This window comes from Triticum aestivum, chromosome 6B (assembly GCF_018294505.1).
Source record: "Triticum aestivum cultivar Chinese Spring chromosome 6B, IWGSC CS RefSeq v2.1, whole genome shotgun sequence".
Taxonomy (NCBI): domain Eukaryota; kingdom Viridiplantae; phylum Streptophyta; class Magnoliopsida; order Poales; family Poaceae; genus Triticum; species Triticum aestivum.
The window spans coordinates 30311371-30330369 of NC_057810.1; the positions used below are offsets into that span (position 1 = coordinate 30311371).

General features: G+C 45.9%; 2 protein-coding genes across 2 annotated transcripts; both read right to left on the reverse strand.

Moving 5' to 3' along the window:
* Window positions 1-2746: 2746 nt before the first annotated feature.
* LOC123135542 (transcription termination factor MTERF8, chloroplastic) lies at window positions 2747-4110 on the reverse strand. Its single transcript, XM_044554645.1, has one exon. It carries the CDS (start codon window positions 4038-4040, stop codon window positions 2853-2855), a length of 1188 nt encoding a protein of 395 aa, XP_044410580.1. The 5' UTR covers window positions 4041-4110; the 3' UTR covers window positions 2747-2852.
* A 13404-nt stretch (window positions 4111-17514) lies between these two features.
* LOC123135543 (transcription termination factor MTERF8, chloroplastic) lies at window positions 17515-18999 on the reverse strand. The gene has a single exon (XM_044554646.1). The coding sequence runs from the start codon at window positions 18921-18923 to the stop codon at window positions 17742-17744; it is 1182 nt and encodes a 393-aa protein (XP_044410581.1). The 5' UTR covers window positions 18924-18999; the 3' UTR covers window positions 17515-17741.

Sequence of the window (18999 nt, forward strand, 5' to 3'; positions counted from 1 at the left end):
AAATGTTCACAAATTTGGAAAACTTTCATGAATTTGTATAAATTCTATGAATTTTTAAATGTTCATGGACTTAAAAATTCTTCATGAATTTGAAAAAACTTGCAGATTTGAAATTGTTAACAAAAAATAAAAAATAAGCTCATGATTTTGAAACAGTTTGCGATTTCCAAAAATGTTTAGGAAATTGAAAAAAAAACCATGGAATATTTTAAAAAGGAAAAGAAGAATTTTTTTTAAGATGAAACAAAAACCCCTGACAAAACCAAACAAAAAATGGTGAAAGAGAAACCACAGAAAACCCAGTGGGAGGAGAGATATTGGGCCACAACTCGCTTAGATGTACCACAACTGGATCACTACCCGATCCTCCTCCCCGTCTCGAGGTACTCGATCTGGCAATGTGGGAGTTCAGTATAGCTCCGAAATGGATTGGTGAACTACATTGCCTACGGGTCCTCTCTCTTCAAGTCTTGCACCTGTTGAGTGACGAGTTTTGCGTTCTTGGAGAGCTTCCGTCCATCTGGTTCGACATGTTGAAGGTCTCCTAAGACAAGGTCGTGGTCGGCACGCGGTAATTCCCAATTCTGGAGTACTTTACGATCCGGTCTGATGAAGATGTCACCTCGTACCTAAGCTTCGAGGCAGGAGGTATGCCCATGCTACAAACGCTCATTCTGCGATTCGGCTGGAAAGTCGGCATGGAGTTTCTGACCTGGCTCAGGGACATCCGTGTGTGGCTCAAACACACCAGCTGTGTGTCAGGCGAAAATCGGCAACACATAAGCGCCAATGTTGAGTCTGCCTTCAAGAAAGCCGCATGGGTGCACCCAAGACATCCATCTGTCTCAGTCACCTTGCTAGCCGGTTAATTAATTTATTTGTCATCACGTGTAGAATTTGGAAATGTTTTGTCTTAGTAAAACTTGCCTGTATCTCGAACAGTATGTGTATTTATAGTTGTATATTTCTCAACATGTTTAATTACAATGGCAACAGAATATGCACATGCTGCGACTAGGAAGCAACAGAATATGTAAATGGCAACAACTTCAATCACTTGCAGCACCGTCTATCAGAACCGAATCATCACCAGCGATAATTAATTTGCTGGTGAGGTCTGATGGTCGCTGCAGGGGTGGAACACATGGATTCAAATCAAAACTTTAAGAGTAGGGACCGGAGACGATCACATCAGACATAAACTGGTACATGGAGCTCCCAACTCAACTAATCCAAAGCTCAAAGGAGTTAATTTCTGCTTCCCAAACAAACAGAGACAGATGGAAAAAAAATGTTACATGCAGCTTAAGAGATAGTAACAATCTCGATTTCACCTTGAAATTAGCAAAACCTTCTCAGGAATATCAACAACAGCTCATATATCCTAGTAAAAGCTTGGAACAGTGTATGCATCTATCATTTTGGGGTTAAGAACGAAAAATATATCAACAACAGCCATTGTCCTAAAATAGTTCAGGAAAGTGCATCTTAGGCATTACATTAGAAAAATATCAACGGCAGTGTCCTAAAAATGTCAGCTAGTTAGAACTGAATATTAGGAACCATGTTATGCTCTGCTATGCAAGGAGGCTGCAATCTAAATAGGAATCAAGTCACAGAACCAATAAAATTATCGCCATTAATAACTTATAGAGAATGTGTTGTATTCTACTACAAGTTACACCAAATTAAGAAATATGTATGGTATGTAAAGGATCACCGATCCTCGCTACCACATTTGAGTAAGCCGGAGCCTAGCTTCAAATATTGACACCACCAATTAAAATTCAGATGAAAAGTAAGATCGCCGAACTCACTAAATCATGCGTATTTAAGTTAAGGCACTCTCCAAGTTCGTGCCCAAGGATATCTATCTCCAGGTCCACATCTAAGTAAGATCTTGCAAATAGAAAAACTATGCTCTTCAAATCTCCTGTGACGATTACTTACGCAGCAACTTTCCTGTGGCAGCATTTAAAACAGTATTTTTATTTGTATAAGTATGTACTCCCGACTAACCTGCCTGGAAACAACTGAAAATACAAGGGGCAAATTAAGCAACACCATGGAAATCGGTTACCAGATCACAAACAGCCGCAATCTGACAACCAAAACACAAGCTTGCCAATATAAAGGAGCAGTGATGAAGAATGCGTAAACATGATGGCAAGCAGAAAACAGGCCCGCATAAAGAGAGGCAAAATATAACCAGGGCGCAAATTGTGTTCACATGATATTGCTCCAGTATAGTTTACAAACAATTGGATGGAACCCCCTACAATTCTGCAGCTATGAACAGCTAACTGTAAGGCGTGAATTTAACTAATGACATGAAGCAATGATACAAACAGAAGCAGGTGCAGATTTCAGTAACCAAAACAACCAGTGACCGGAAGAAATGTATCTTAATCACATTAGAATAGATGGACTTCTTACTAACAAAAGAATATCTACCAGATAAATTGAGGAGCAATTCTCAAAGTGCAGGCAAATCCCAGTCCTAAAATCTGAACACATGAGAGAATGAAACTGACAACACATATTTTGCACAACCATGATTCAGGAAAATATAATTAGACTTTAGGGTTCAGGAATAAAATTACCCGGAAAACACATAGATCTTCTCTAAGGAATGACAATATCAATATATCAGAGTTCAGAAATAAAATTAACAGTTTCATAGGATTTAGCACTTAGAAATGACCAAACTGGCATGTAACAGCATACTAGAAAAACAGCCAACATGTAGTCTGGCAAACAACACCAAAACAAGGAAGTACCCAGCTTATCAGACAGAGTGAAAACTTTGTTGCGCCATACACAGTAACCAATTTCCTTGGCCCGTTTTCGGTTCAAGTAAATCTGAAATTAGTTGGCACTTCCCCTTTGCAAGCAGTTGCATAGTCTTCAGCGAGGTGTGGTGCAGCTTCCTTGTGAGGGCATATGTACTTCTCCACGAAATCCTTCTCGGCCCTCTTAACCACGGTATAGTAGCTCAGGTTGCGATCCACCAATCTATTTTCCTGGAGAAACTTTACAACGTAATACCGAGGCATGAGCCGGCCCTCCAGGCTATAATAGATTATGACGGGCCGATGAGCAATATACACCGGTTCCAACCCCACTTCAGATATCAGGAACTCAGACCTGCGCCTAAGCATCTCTCTAGACTTCTTCAGCAACGTTGGAGCCTTAGACAGAGCAATGGCCACCTCAGTATCAGACCACTTGAACGTCTTCTTCAAATAATCCACCTTGTCGGCGACCTTCTCCTCACTGAGGAATGAGACAGCCTGCAGCGCTTCCCTGAACATACCGGAGCCACGGCGCACACCTAATCTTTCAGCAGATGCCGCCATCGCCCGGACGCGCTCCGGGTTGGTTGCCAGCACCCTCGGCGCACCGGTACACAGCTTGGCAATATCACAACCACCTAACCCGCACTCCTGCAGGAGCACAACATTGGGCTTCAGCACCTTGTCAAGGTCGCTCGAGAGAAGGTGGGATTCATGCTTGAGCAGCCGGCGTAAGTTCTCGAATGAGCCGAAGAGGGGCAGGTAGTAGCGCAGCTTAGGGACGATGGCTCTGCAGCGGAAGCGGCAGTGGACAAGCGAGACGAGGCCGCCAATCTCGGAACGCGAGAGGCCGAGGCCGGTGAGGCCGTCGACGACGGGGACCAAGGTTCTCTCCACGCCGGCGCAGAGGAAAAGCGGGTCTTTGGCGACGACGGTGGCGGCATCGGCGCGGGAGAGGCCGAGGCCGGAGAGGAAGGCGAGGACGGCGTTGGGTTTCGCGGGGGACTTGAGGTGGGAGAGCTTCGTGGCGGCCTTGATGGCTTGGGATTGGGTGAGGCCGCAGGTGCCGACGAGGTAGTCCTCGACGGCGAATCCACTGGGGTTCGGGGAAACGGGGGCGGCGGCTGCGGCTGCGCAGAGGAGGCGGCGGAGTGTGGAGATGGCAGAGGTGGTGGAGGAGGAGACGGCAGAGGTGGCGGAGGAGGAGATGATTGGGGAAAGGATGCGCTGCCGGAGATGGAGCATGGCGGCGGCGGCGACAGCGCCGGCGGCGAGGAAGATATTTCTGATGGGATTTGCAAGTTTGACGGCGAGTGCGTATATCGGGTGAAGGTCGCTAGTGAGCGGTATGTGGACTCTATTGGGCTGAGGTTTCGGCCTTTTATGGGCCTTAGAGTTTCTTCCTTTTATGTGGGCTGAGGTCGCTAGTGAGTTTGTTTTCATCGAAATTTATATTGGCTCAAGATGGCAAATTTAGTTTGCAAGCACGGCAAATTTTTGACAAAATTTGAACTGAGGCGGATTTGCCATGCTCGACAACTAAACTTGCCATCGTCGGAGAAGATACTTTGCCATGAAAAAAGTTTGATTTGTCATGGTCAAAATCTTACGTCAGATTTATAGTGGAGTCAAATTTTATTTGGAGCTGGCTGACAGACGCCATGGGGAGGTCACTGTGAATGTTTGGTTCTCTACGATGAATCCCCTCACAAACATTTTAGTTCGTTGGGAAACCTTCCCCGCACGAACCCCACTCCAACTAGGCCCTCTGCCAGCCTCTCGGCCCAACTCCCCCTTTTACATAGAAAATTAAAAATTTGTAAAAAAAAAGATTTGTCATGATGTACATAAAAAAGACAGTATTAAAATTTGACTATAAGCTAAAGTTTTCTTTTGGTCATTTAAAGATCTAGGTTTAAAAAAAAATTCCGATGGGATTTGCCAGTTTGCAACGGCAAGTGCGTATCTGTGGTCAAGGTGGCCGAGGAATGGGCTGGCCCAGTTGCACTTTTCGTGCGTTTTGCATTTTGTTCATTTGTTTCCTTATTAGTCCTTTCGAAAAAAAATTCTTTTGCTTTTTCTTTCTCTTTTACTTTTTTCCTTTTGGTTTTATTTTACAAAAAATATAAAAAATATGTTTAAAAATACTTAAGTTTGAAGACAAGTTTATGTTGTGTTGAAAAATGTTGGTGCATCTTTCAAAAAATGTTGAGAGCAAATGTTCGAAAAATGCTAATCATGCATTTCAAAAATGTTAAATATGTATAAGTTTGTATCTAATGTATATGAAAAATGTACAACGTGTATGAAAAAAAACTAGATATCAAAACATACATATAAAAATGTTAATCATGTATTTACAAAACGACAAATGTGTATAAAAAAAGTTCAGACGTATACAAAAAATGTACAGCATGTATTAAAAAATTGAACATATAAATATAAATTTTATAAAATGTTCATCATGTAAATAAACTGTTAAACATGTATTTGCAAAATGTGAAATGTGTATAAAATGTATCAGATGTATACAAAAATGTACAACGTGAATTAAAAAACTGAACATAAAAACATAAATATAGTAAATTATTGATCATGTATAGAAATGTTAATAATGTATTTAAAAATGTTAAATGTGTCTAAGAAAATATTCCAGACGTAAACATAAAATATGGAACATGTATTTAAAAAATGAAACATGAGAACATAAATTTATATAAAATGTTGATAGGTAAAAAAATGTTAATCATATATTTGGAAAAAATTAAACATGTATTAAAAATGTTCCTAATATATAAAAAATGTAAAATTTGTATGAAAAAGTAGTAATCAAACAATTTTTTTTCTAAAATATTAATCATGTATTTAAAAATGTTAAATATGTATACACAAAATGTTGCTGATGTACACAAAACATATACAAATATGTACGAAAAATGTAGACATGTGTTGAAGAATAAAAAAGAAAACTGAAGAAAGATGATGAAAACCAAAGAAATGGAAGAAATAAACAAACATAAAAATACCAATGATAAACAAGAAGGAAACAAACAAAGAAAGAAAAGCAAAAAAACCCAGTGAAAACCCGCAAAGAAACTAAGCAAAAAAGAAAGAAAAAACTAGTGAAAACCATGAAAAAATGAAGAACTCCGATGAAAAACAAAGCAAAACAGAAAACGGGAGAGAACCGGTGAGAAAAGCAAATAAAACCAGTGAAAACCCGCAAAGAAACTAAGCAAAAATAAAGAAAAAACCAATGAAAACCATGAAAAATGAAGAACTCCGATGAAAAACAAAGCAAAACAGAAAACGGGAGAGAACCGGTGAAGAAACCGTGAAAACTGGAGAGGAAACAAAAAACAACAGGAAAAAAGAAGCAAAGAAAAACTACAGTGAGCACACAACCAGCGAACGAACGCGGCTGATGTCGGCATCCTGGGAACGGGGGTCCCCAGACTTGCCTGCCTATGGTCCATGGCGTGGCTCCACCAGCGGTCTGGTACGGCCCATCTTCATCAGCCAATGCTCAAGACCCTCGCGAGGGGCCAAGCGAGGCGGACGACGCAAGACCTCCTCTGGGGAGGCCTCACCAGGCTGGCTCGTGAGGGGCGGAGACATCAAGGCGAGGGGCACCTCGCGAGGTTCCTGTGGCGCAAGCCATGAAGACCAAGGCCAGGCGGGCGCCAGCGTGTAGTGTCCTTGTTTCCCCTTTGGTGCTAAAGAGGCAAGCGCAAGCGAGGAGTCCCGAGGCATCAAGCAAAGGTTTCCATATCGATGCAACAAGACCAAGACCAGCAGGACGGCGGGACGGAGGTCACCGTGGAGCTCAAGACGGTGTCACCACCAGAGCCTTTGGCAGGCGAAGACCACCTTTAGTCAGGATAACTTGTACTGGTTGTCTCCCTTCGAATTTGGCCGTTGTGGGATCCCTTCCCGCCTAATATTTGGGAAGAGGACCAGGGCCTCTATAAATAGGACTAGCCACCACAGTAGGAGGCAACTGATCACGGATCGTTGAGATCACCCTCGCACTCACCAGCTCATCGAGCCCAAGAACACCTCTCCTCCGGAGGCTGTTCATCCACTGTACTAGTTCATCCTCAGCACACCACACCACACTTGAGTAGGGTATTACACCGCATTGGTGGCCCGAACGAGTATAAACCTTGTGTCTCTCGTTCTTCGTTTTTGACGCGCCGGGCCTTGAGATCGCGGTGAGGACGTGAGTGTTGGAGATCGTTGCAGAAAATAAAATTTTTCTACGCATCACCAAGATCAATCTATGGAGCAACTAGCAACGAAAGAGAGAGGAGTCCATCTTCATACCCTTGAAGACCGCTAGATGGAAGCATTACAAGAACCTGGATGAGGGATTCGTACTCGAAGCGATTCAGATTGCGGTGGACTCCGATCTTAGCACCGAACAACGACACCTCCGCGTTCAACACACGTACAGCCCGGTGATGTCCCACGCGCCTTGATGCAGCAAGGCGGAGGGAGAGGTTGAGGAAGAGGAGCTCCAACAGCAGCACGACTTCGTGGTGGTGATGGAGAGGCAGTACTCCGGCAGGGCTTTGCCAAGCTCTTACGGAGGAGGAGAGGTGTTGGGGAGGGGAGGGACTGCGCCTTAATTAGGTATGTTGCTGCGGCCCTCCCCTCGCCCCTCTATTTATAGGAGGAGGGGGAATGGGGCCGCCCCCTCTAGATGAGATCTAGAGGGGGGCAAGGGGGGGGGGGGACTTGCCCCCCAAGCAAGGGGGGCGCCCCCTTTAGGGTCCCCCCCCAACCCTAGGCGCATGGGCCCAAGGGGGGATGCGCCCAGCCCTCCAAGGGCTGGTTCCCTTCCCACTACGGCCCATGAGGCCCTCTGGGAGAAGTGTCCCCTTCCGGTGGCCCCGGTACAATACCGATATGCCCCCGAACTTTTCCGGTGACCGTATGACAACTTTCCATATATATAAATCTTCACCTCCGAACCATTCCGGAACTCCTCGTGACGTCCGGGATCTCATCCGGGACTCCTAACAACATTTAGTAATCACATACAAGTCTTCCTAATAACCCTAGCATCATCGAACCTTAAGTGTGTAGACCCTACGGGTTCGGGAATCACGTAGACATGACCGAGACAGCTCTCCGGCCAATAACCAACAGCGGGATCTGGATACTCATGTTGGCTCCCACATGTTCCACGATGATCTCATCAGATGAACCACGATGTCGAGGATTCAAGTAATCCCATATACAATTCCCTTTGTCAATCGGTACGTTACTTGCCCGAGATTCGATCGTCGGTATCCCAATACCTCGTTCAATCTCGTTACCGGCAAGTCACTTTACTCATTATGTAATGCATGATCCCGTGACCAACCACTTGGTCACATTGAGCTCATTATGATGATGCATTACCGAGTGGGCCCAGAGATACCTCTCCGTCATACGGAGTGATAAATCCCAGTCTCGATTCGTGCCAACCCAACATACACTTTCGGAGATACCTGTAGTGTGCCTTTATAGTCACCCAGTTATGTTGTGACGTTTGGTACACCCAAAGCACTCCTACGGTATCCGGGAGTTACACAATCTCATGGTCTAAGAAACTGATACTTGATATTACAAAAGCTTTAACAAACGAACTACACGATCTTGTGCTATGCTTAGGATTGGGTCTTGTCCATCACATCATTCTCCTAATGATGTGATCCCGTTATCAATGACATCCAATGTCCATAGTCAGGAAACCATGACTATCTGTTGATCAACGAGCTAGTCAACTAGAGGCTCACTAGGGACATGTTGTGGTCTATGTATTCACACATGTATCACTGTTTCTGGTTAATACAATTATAGCATGAATAATAGACAATTATCATGAACAAGGGAATATAATAATAATCATTTTATTATTGCCTCTAGGGCATATTCCCAACAGTCTCCCACTTGCACTAGAGTCAATAATCTAGTTACACTGTGATGAATCAAACACCCATAGAGTTCTGGTGTTGATCATGTTTTGCTCGCGGAAGAGGTTTAGTCAACGGATCTGCGACATTCAGATCCTTATGCACTTTGCAAATATCTATGTCTCCATCTTGAACACTTTCACGAATGGAGTTGAAGCGACGCTTGATGTGCCTGGTGTTCTTGTGAAACCTGGGCTCCTTGGCAAGGGCAATAGCTCCAGTGTTGTTACAGAAGAGAGTGATCGGCCCCGACGCATTGGGAATAACTCATAGGTCGGTGATGAACTCCTTCATCCAGATTGCTTCATGCGCTGCCTCCGAGGCTGCCATGTACTCCGCTTCACATGTAGATCCCACCACGACGCTCTGCTTGCTGTTGCACCAGCTTACTGCCCCACCATTCAAAATATACACGTATCCGGTTTGTGACTTGGAGTCATCCAGATCTGTGTCAAAGTTAGTATCGACGTAACCCTTCACGACGAGCTCTTCGTCACCTCCATAAACGAGAAACATATCCTTAGTCCTTTTTAGGTACTTCAGGATATTCTTGACCGCTGTCCAGTGTTCCATGCCGGGATTACTTTGGTGCCTAGTTACCAAACTCACAACAAGGTTTACATCAGGTCTGGTACACAGCATGGTATACATAATAGACCCTATGGCCGAGGCATAGGGGATGACACTCATATTTTCTTTATCTTCTGCCGTGGTCGGGGATTGAGCCGAGCTCAATTTCACACCTTGCAACATAGGCAAGAACCCCTTCTTGGACTGATCCATATTGAACTTCTTCAATATCTTATCAAGGTATGTGCTTTGTGAAAGAGCTATGAGGCGTCTCGATCTATCTCTATAGATCTTGATGCCTAATATATAAGCAGCTTCTCCAAGGTCCTTCATTGGAAAACACTTATTCAAGTAGGCCTTTATGCTGTCCAAAAGTTCTATATCATTTCCCATCAAAAGTATGTCATCCACATATAATATGAGAAATGCTACAGAGCTCCCACTCACTTTCTTGTAAACGCAGGCTTCTCCATAAGTCTGCATAAACCCAAACGCTTTGATCATTTCATCAAAGCGAATGTTCCAACTCCGAGATGCTTGCACCAGCCCATAGATGGAGCGCTGGAGCTTGCATACCTTGTTAGCATTCTTAGGATCGACAAAACCTTCCGGCTGCATCATATACAATTCTTCCTTAAGAAAGCCGTTAAGGAATGCCGTTTTGACGTCCATTTGCCATATCTCATAATCATAGAATGCGCAATTGATAACCCGACATCTGGGACCCACAGAAAGGGCCTCTGTATTTCACGAAAAAAACATTACCGTCGCTGACAGCTCGGACCCACCAGTTATATCTTTGCACGCAAGGAAGTGCCTCCTTATTACCCACAAAAAAGAATACCCCCCCTGCTAGCTGGGACCCAGTATAGTGGGCCTACTAAGTTTATAGGGACGAAGGGCTTTGTCAACATAGTCAATATGCACGATTCTAGCTCGAGTGACTGTATGATATCCATCCAACGTCCGTAGTGCTTCTTCAACCTCTGGTCTTCTTGCTCCAGCCACCCAAAGCAGCACCGATCGTGCCTCCTGCTTCTGCCTCCCGTGGCCGGCTATGCTGCCGCGGAGGACTCACCGCCCCAAACTACATCCACCGCTTGCCAGTCCATCCCTCCACTCCACTCACCCACACCCCCTGTTATTCTACGGCAACGGCAGCGCAGCCGAACCAGTGAACCCTCGTACTCCTCTCTACGTGGGCATCCACCGTCGCGTCTTCCCCGGCTCCGCGTCCTCCCCTTCCTAGGCCTCACCGTCGTCCACCGTTGTGGTGCTCTCGGCGCGGCGTGGTCGTCATCGACCGACTTCCATCCGAAGAGTACTGTACGTGGAGAGGCTGACAACTGGGTCCATGGTAGCCGCAAGGAAGTGCCCCTTCTTACGCGGAAAATAATTATTCCTCCACCTGACAGCAGGGACCCACCGGACGGGCCACCAGTATTTCACAAAAAAATGTTTCCCTTGACTGCTGGGACCCACCAGACGGGCCACTGTATTTCACAAAAAAAAATGTTTCCCCCTGACTACTGGGACCCACCGGACGGGCAACCGTATTTCGCGAAAAAAATGTTTCCCCCGCTGTCAGCTCAGACCCACCGGAAGTGCCTCCTTATTACGCACAAAAAAATGAATACCCCCTGCTAGCTGGGACCCACCTTGGTGGGAGGCTGACTTGTGGGCCTACTAAGTTGACTGGGATGGAGGCCTTTGTCAACTTTAGTCAATATGAACAATTCTACCTCCAGTGACCGTACGATATCCATCCAACGGCCGAAGTGCTTCTTCAACCTCTGGTCTTCTTGCTCCAGCCGCCTAAAGCAGCGCCGGTCGTGCTGCATGCTCCTGCCTCCCGTGGCCGGCTGTGATGCCGCGGAGGCCTCACCGCCTCCTACTACTCCCACCGCTGGCCAGGCCATCCCTCTACTCACCCACACCCCCTGTTATTCTGCGGTGACGGGAGCCTCACACCGCAGCCGAACCAGTGAACCCTCGTAATCCTCTCCACGTGGGCATCCACTGCCGCGTCTTCCCCGGCTCCGCGTCGTCCCCTTCCTAGGCCTCGCCGTCATCCACCGCCGTGGTGCTCTCGGCGCGACGTGGTCATTGTGGTCAACGGCCGACTTCCATCGGAAGAGTACTGTATGTCGAGAGGCTGACAGCTGGGTCCACGACAGCTGCAAGGAAGTGCCTCCTTATTACGCGCAAAATAATTATTCCTCCACCTGACAGCGGGGACCCACCGGACGGGCCACCGTATTTCGCGAAAAAAACGTTTCCTCCTGACTATTGGGACCCACCAGCTACATCTTCGCACGCAAGAAAATGCGTCTGGGCAAAAAAACGATTCACCCCCCTGACAGTTGGGACGCACCAGCTACATTTTCGCACGCAAGGAAGTGCCTGACAGTCGGGATCCACCTGGTTGAAGCGTACGTAGCGTTGTCATTCTGGTCGCGAACGTGTACGTACATATATACTGGTCGATGTAGAGGCACGCACGTGTCATAGTAGAGGCGCGCACGTAGCATGTACACGTACGTACAACGGCCAGGGTGCAAGAAAGAAAATACGGCCATGTACGTACATACGGGCTGGGTCTCGAACGCCTACTCGCGCATACGTATGGCCAGGGCTCATGTACGTGGCTGGGTCGGAACGGAGAAACTACGTCATCGTCCTGTTCATGGGGAGGCAACGGAATATGTCGTGTTCATGGGGAGGCAACGAAATGCTCGTGTTCATCGGGGGGCAACAGAACGCGTGGGAGCCAACCGGCTTAGACGGAACAGGCGATGGAAACGAGGCCTGGCGTACCGCATAACGGAGGAAATGGCCTTGTGTTCGACCGGCCACGTTCGAAACGGGATCCTGTTCATCGGGAGGGGTCTGGTGTACCACAAAACAGAGGAAACAGACTTGTGTTGGACCTCCTACGGTTGAAATGGGGTCCTGTTGATCGGGAGGGGTGTGGCTTACCGTAAAACGGAGGAAACGGACTTGTGTTGGAGCGTTACGGTCGAAACGGGGGTCCTGTTCATTGGGAGGGGTGTGGCGTACCGCAAAACGGGACTCCACGTGATACTGTTCATCTCCACCGTCGACCTCCTCCAACCTCCACGGGCTACTGTTCATCCACCGTCGACCTCCTCTAGCCTCCACCTGCGACTATTCATCCACGGGCTCCTGTTCATCCATCCTCCACCGCGCGCTACTCCACCGGCTACTGTTCAACCACCCCTCTCCACGGGCTCCTGTTTAACCACCCCTCCACGGGTTACTGTTCATTCACCCATCCACCGTCTACTGTTCATCCAGCCCTCCACGAGGTCGTTCTGTTCATCCAGCCCTCCACGGGGTCCTGTTCATCCAGCCCCAACCGGCTTGATTGATCGGGGTCCTATTCATCCAAAGGCAATGCCACGGGGTCCTATTCATCCACCCCCATCGCTCACTATTCATCCACCCCCCGGCAACGCTCACTGTTCATCTAGAGGCAGCATCGATCGGCTTCAGTTAGCAGTAGCGAAGGAATCGCTCGATCGCTCGGGTTCAATAATGCGTAGCCTGCAGTACAATCGCTCGGGTTCAGTTAGGCGACACCTCGCTCGGGTTCAGTTAGAGCCCAACGCCTCGCACACACGCGCGCACGTGTACGAGAGAAAAACGCATCGCTCAGCCCCCGACCACCCACCGTAACCGGGAACTCCTCGAAATTTTCCTTGCCCTCACTTCTACCACGGTTTTTTCCGTCATGGACGGCCCAAAGAATGTCATGCAGCTGCGTCTCCGGCCTGCCCAGGACGAAAAGCCCATTTTCTATCATGATTTTTTGTCATAGAAGTAGGAGCCCACCACATCTATGATGATACCGGGTTTTGTCACAATTATCATCATAGAAGTGTCATAAGTATGACAAAAAAAATTGTTCGGCCCAAAATGTCACGGATGTGTCTTTTTTTTTGTAGTGTATGCACGGTTTGGAGAGTCCATGCACCCCCTCCCCCCTCTTTCACAATTTAAGTATCTACGGGTGCATTTGTTTGAGTTTCCATATCAATGGGATACAATAATTTACCTCACTGCAATTGGTCATTTGTTTTTACCGAGGCTGAAGGTTTCAGCCATATCAGCTGGCATAGCACTCCCAGCTGAAATTCAAGGGCTTGCTCTCTAGATTTACAGTGCAATCCCACACAAAGCTTCCCATCAGATATAACTGGCTTGATCAACTTGTTTCACTTGGTACTACCGTATGGCACTGTGCTGCCTGAAGGAATCCAGACTATGAAATCAATCGGCACCCTGCATTGTTCGGGCATCTCGGATAGTGCGCTAGAGAATATAATAGGCCTTAGCGAGCTGACCAATCCGAAGGAATTGACCTTGAGGATGCTTTACCGCCAATGCTTGACAATAGAACAAGTGGATGCTTTGGTCTCCTCCGTTGGAATGCTCGGAGGCCTAAGGAGCCTCTCCCTCAAATGTCATCTTGAATGGGATGGTAATGGCAGGTAGCTGGAGTCATTACCTGATCCTCCTCCCGATCTCGAGGTACTCGATCTGTCAATGTGGGAGTTTGGTAGAGTTCCGAAATGGATTGGTGAACTACATTTCCTACGGGTTCTCTCTCTTAACGTCTTGCACCTGTCGAATGACGAGGTTTGTGTTCTTGGAGAACTTTCGTTCCTCGTCCATGCCTGGCTCCACGTGTCGAAGGTCTCCCAAGACAAGGTTGTGGCCGGCACGCGGTTATTCCTTGTTCTGAAGTACTTTGCGATCCGGTCTGATGAAGATGTCACCACGTACCTGAGCTTCGAGGCAGGAGATATGCCCATGCTACAAACGCTCGTTCTGTGATTCGGCTGAAAAGAGTGGAGAGGTTCTACGCCGGTCGGCATGGAGTTTCTGACCTGCCGCAGGGACATCCGAGTGTGGCTCTAACACACCGACATGGGTCAGGCAATCGGTAACACATAAACGCCAATGTCGAGTCTCCCTTCAAGAAAGCCGCACGGGTGCACCCAAGAGATCCATCAGCTTAACAGACACCTGGTTTTCTAAAAAAGAGATTTAAAAAAGTCATGAATTTGGAAAAAGATCACCAACATGAAAAAACAGTTTGTGAATTTTAAAAAGTTCATGAATTGGAGAAAATCTTCATGAATTTTGGAAAAGTTCAAAAATACGATTTTTTTTTGCTAATTTAGAAAGTTTTCTAAAAAAGAGATTTAAAAAGTCATGAAGTTGGAAAAAGATCACCAACATGAAAAACAGTTTGTGAATTTTAAAAAGTTCATGAATTGGAGAAAATCTTCATGAATTTTGGAAAAGTTCAAAAATACGATTTTTTTTGCTAATTTAGAAAGTTTTCTAAAAAGAGATTTAAAAAAGTCATGAATTTGGAAAAAGATCACCAACATGAAAAACAGTTTGTGAATTTTAAAAAGTTCATGAATTGGAGAAAATCTTCATGAATTTTGGAAAAGTTCAAAAATACGATTTTTTTGCTAAGTTAGAAAATGTTCACTAATTTGAAAAAGAAAATCAAAATATATTAAAATGTTCACAAATTTGGAAAACTTTCATGAATTTGTATAAATTCTATGAATTTTTAAATGTTCATGGACTTAAAAATTCTTCATGAATTTGAAAAAACTTGCAGATTTGAAATTGTTAACAAAAAATAAAAAATAAGCTCATGATTTTGAAACAGTTTGCGATTTCCAAAAATGTTTAGGAAATTGAAAAAAAAACCATGGAATATTTTAAAAAGGAAAAGAAGAATTTTTTTTAAGATGAAACAAAAACCCCTGACAAAACCAAACAAAAAATGGTGAAAGAGAAACCACAGAAAACCCAGTGGGAGGAGAGATATTGGGCCACAACTCGCTTAGATGTACCACAACTGGATCACTACCCGATCCTCCTCCCCGTCTCGAGGTACTCGATCTGGCAATGTGGGAGTTCAGTATAGCTCCGAAATGGATTGGTGAACTACATTGCCTACGGGTCCTCTCTCTTCAAGTCTTGCACCTGTTGAGTGACGAGTTTTGCGTTCTTGGAGAGCTTCCGTCCATCTGGTTCGACATGTTGAAGGTCTCCTAAGACAAGGTCGTGGTCGGCACGCGGTAATTCCCAATTCTGGAGTACTTTACGATCCGGTCTGATGAAGATGTCACCTCGTACCTAAGCTTCGAGGCAGGAGGTATGCCCATGCTACAAACGCTCATTCTGCGATTCGGCTGGAAAGTCGGCATGGAGTTTCTGACCTGGCTCAGGGACATCCGTGTGTGGCTCAAACACACCAGCTGTGTGTCAGGCGAAAATCGGCAACACATAAGCGCCAATGTTGAGTCTGCCTTCAAGAAAGCCGCATGGGTGCACCCAAGACATCCATCTGTCTCAGTCACCTTGCTAGCCGGTTAATTAATTTATTTGTCATCACGTGTAGAATTTGGAAATGTTTTGTCTTAGTAAAACTTGCCTGTATCTCGAACAGTATGTGTATTTATAGTTGTATATTTCTCAACATGTTTAATTACAATGGCAACAGAATATGCACATGCTGCGACTAGGAAGCAACAGAATATGTAAATGGCAACAACTTCAATCACTTGCAGCACCGTCTATCAGAACCGAATCATCACCAGCGATAATTAATTTGCTGGTGAGGTCTGATGGTCGCTGCAGGGGTGGAACACATGGATTCAAATCAAAACTTTAAGAGTAGGGACCGGAGACGATCACATCAGACATAAACTGGTACATGGAGCTCCCAACTCAACTAATCCAAAGCTCAAAGGAGTTAATTTCTGCTTCCCAAACAAACAGAGACAGATGGAAAAAAAATGTTACATGCAGCTTAAGAGATAGTAACAATCTCGATTTCACCTTGAAATTAGCAAAACCTTCTCAGGAATATCAACAACAGCTCATATATCCTAGTAAAAGCTTGGAACAGTGTATGCATCTATCATTTTGGGGTTAAGAACGAAAAATATATCAACAACAGCCATTGTCCTAAAATAGTTCAGGAAAGTGCATCTTAGGCATTACATTAGAAAAATATCAACGGCAGTGTCCTAAAAATGTCAGCTAGTTAGAACTGAATATTAGGAACCATGTTATGCTCTGCTATGCAAGGAGGCTGCAATCTAAATAGGAATCAAGTCACAGAACCAATAAAATTATCGCCATTAATAACTTATAGAGAATGTGTTGTATTCTACTACAAGTTACACCAAATTAAGAAATATGTATGGTATGTAAAGGATCACCGATCCTCGCTACCACATTTGAGTAAGCCGGAGCCTAGCTTCAAATATTGACACCACCAATTAAAATTCAGATGAAAAGTAAGATCGCCGAACTCACTAAATCATGCGTATTTAAGTTAAGGCACTCTCCAAGTTCGTGCCCAAGGATATCTATCTCCAGGTCCACATCTAAGTAAGATCTTGCAAATAGAAAAACTATGCTCTTCAAATCTCCTGTGACGATTACTTACGCAGCAACTTTCCTGTGGCAGCATTTAAAACAGTATTTTTATTTGTATAAGTATGTACTCCCGACTAACCTGCCTGGAAACAACTGAAAATACAAGGGGCAAATTAAGCAACACCATGGAAATCGGTTACCAGATCACAAACAGCCGCAATCTGACAACCAAAACACAAGCTTGCCAATATAAAGGAGCAGTGATGAAGAATGCGTAAACATGATGGCAAGCAGAAAACAGGCCCGCATAAAGAGAGGCAAAATATAACCAGGGCGCAAATTGTGTTCACATGATATTGCTCCAGTATAGTTTACAAACAATTGGATGGAACCCCCTACAATTCTGCAGCTATGAACAGCTAACTGTAAGGCGTGAATTTAACTAATGACATGAAGCAATGATACAAACAGAAGCAGGTGCAGATTTCAGTAACGAAAACAACCAGTGACCGGAAGAAACGTATCTTAATCACATTAGAATAGATGGATTTCTTACTAACAAAAGAATATCTACCAGATAAATCGAGGAGCAATTCTCAAAGTGCAGGCAAATCCCAGTCCTAAAATCTGAACACATGAGAGAATGAAACTGACAACACATATTTTGCACAACCATGATTCAGGAAAATATAATTAGACTTTAGGGTTCAGGAATAAAATTACCCGGAAAACACAAAGATCTTCTCTAAGGAATGACAATATCAATATATCAGAGTTCAGAAATAAAATTAACAGTTTCATAGGATTTAGCACTTAGAAATGACCAAACTGGCATGTAACAGCATACTAGAAAAAACAGCCAACATGTAGTCTGGCAAACAACACCAAAACAAGGAAGTACCCAGCTTATCAGACAGAGTGAAAACTTTGTTGCGCCATACACAGTAACCAATTTCCTTGGCCCGTTTTCGGTTCAAGTAAATCTGAAATTAGTTGGCACTTCCCCTTTGCAAGCAGTTGCATAGTCTTCAGCGAGGTGTGGTGCAGCTTCCTTGTGAGGGCATATATACTTCTCCACGAAATCCTTCTCGGCCCTCTTAACCACAGTATAGTAGCTCAGGTTGCGATCCACCAATCTATTTTCCTGGAGAAACTTTACAACGTAATACTGAGGCATGAGCCGGCCCTCCAGGCTATAATAGATTATGACGGGCCGATGAGCAATATACACCGGTTCCAACCCCAGTTCAGATAGCAAGAACTCAGACCTGCGCCTAAGCAGGTCTTTAGATCTCTTCAGCAACATTGGAGCCTTAGACAGAGCAATGGCCACCTCAGTATCGGACCACTTGAACGTCTTCTTCAAATAATCCACTTTGGCGGCAATCTTCTCCTCACCAAGGAATGAGACAGCCTGCAGCGCTTCCCTGAACATACCGGAGCCACGGCGCACGCCTAATCTTTCAGCACATGCCGCCATTGCCCGTATGCGCTCCGGGTTAGTTGCCAGTATCCTCGGCGCACTGATACACAGCTTGGCAATATCACAACCACCTAACCCGCACTCCTGCAGGGACACAATATTGGGCTTCAGCACCTTGTCAAGGTCGCTCGAGAGAAGGTGGGATTGATCCTTGAGCAGCCGGCGTAAGTTCTCGAATGAGCCGAAGAGGGGCAGGTAGTAGCGCAGCTTAGGGACGATGGCTCTGCAGCGGAAGCGGCGGTGAGCAAGCGAGACGAGGCCGCTAATCTCGGAATGCGAGAGGCCGAGGCCAGTGAGGCCGTCAACGACGGGGACCAAGGTTCTCTCCACGCCGGCGCAGAGGAAAAGCGGATCTTTGGCGACGACGGCGGCGACATTGGCGCGGGAGAGGCCGAGGCCGGAGAGGAAGGCGAGGACGGCGTTGGGTTTGGCGGGGGATTTGAGGTGGGAGAGCTTCGAGGCGGCCTTGATGGCTTGGGATCGGGTGAGGCCGCAGGTGTCGACCAGGTACTCCTCGACGGCGAATCCACTGGGGTTCGGGGAAACGGGGGCTGCGCCTGCGCAGAGGAGGCGGCGGAGTGAGGAGATGCCAGAGGTGGCGGAGGAGGAGACGGCAGAGGTGGCGGAGGAGGAGATGATATGGGAAGCGATGCGCTGCCGGAGATGGAGCATGGCGGCGGCGGCGACACCGCCGGCGGCGAGGAAGATATTTCTGATGGGATTTGCAACGGCAAGTGCGTATCGGTGG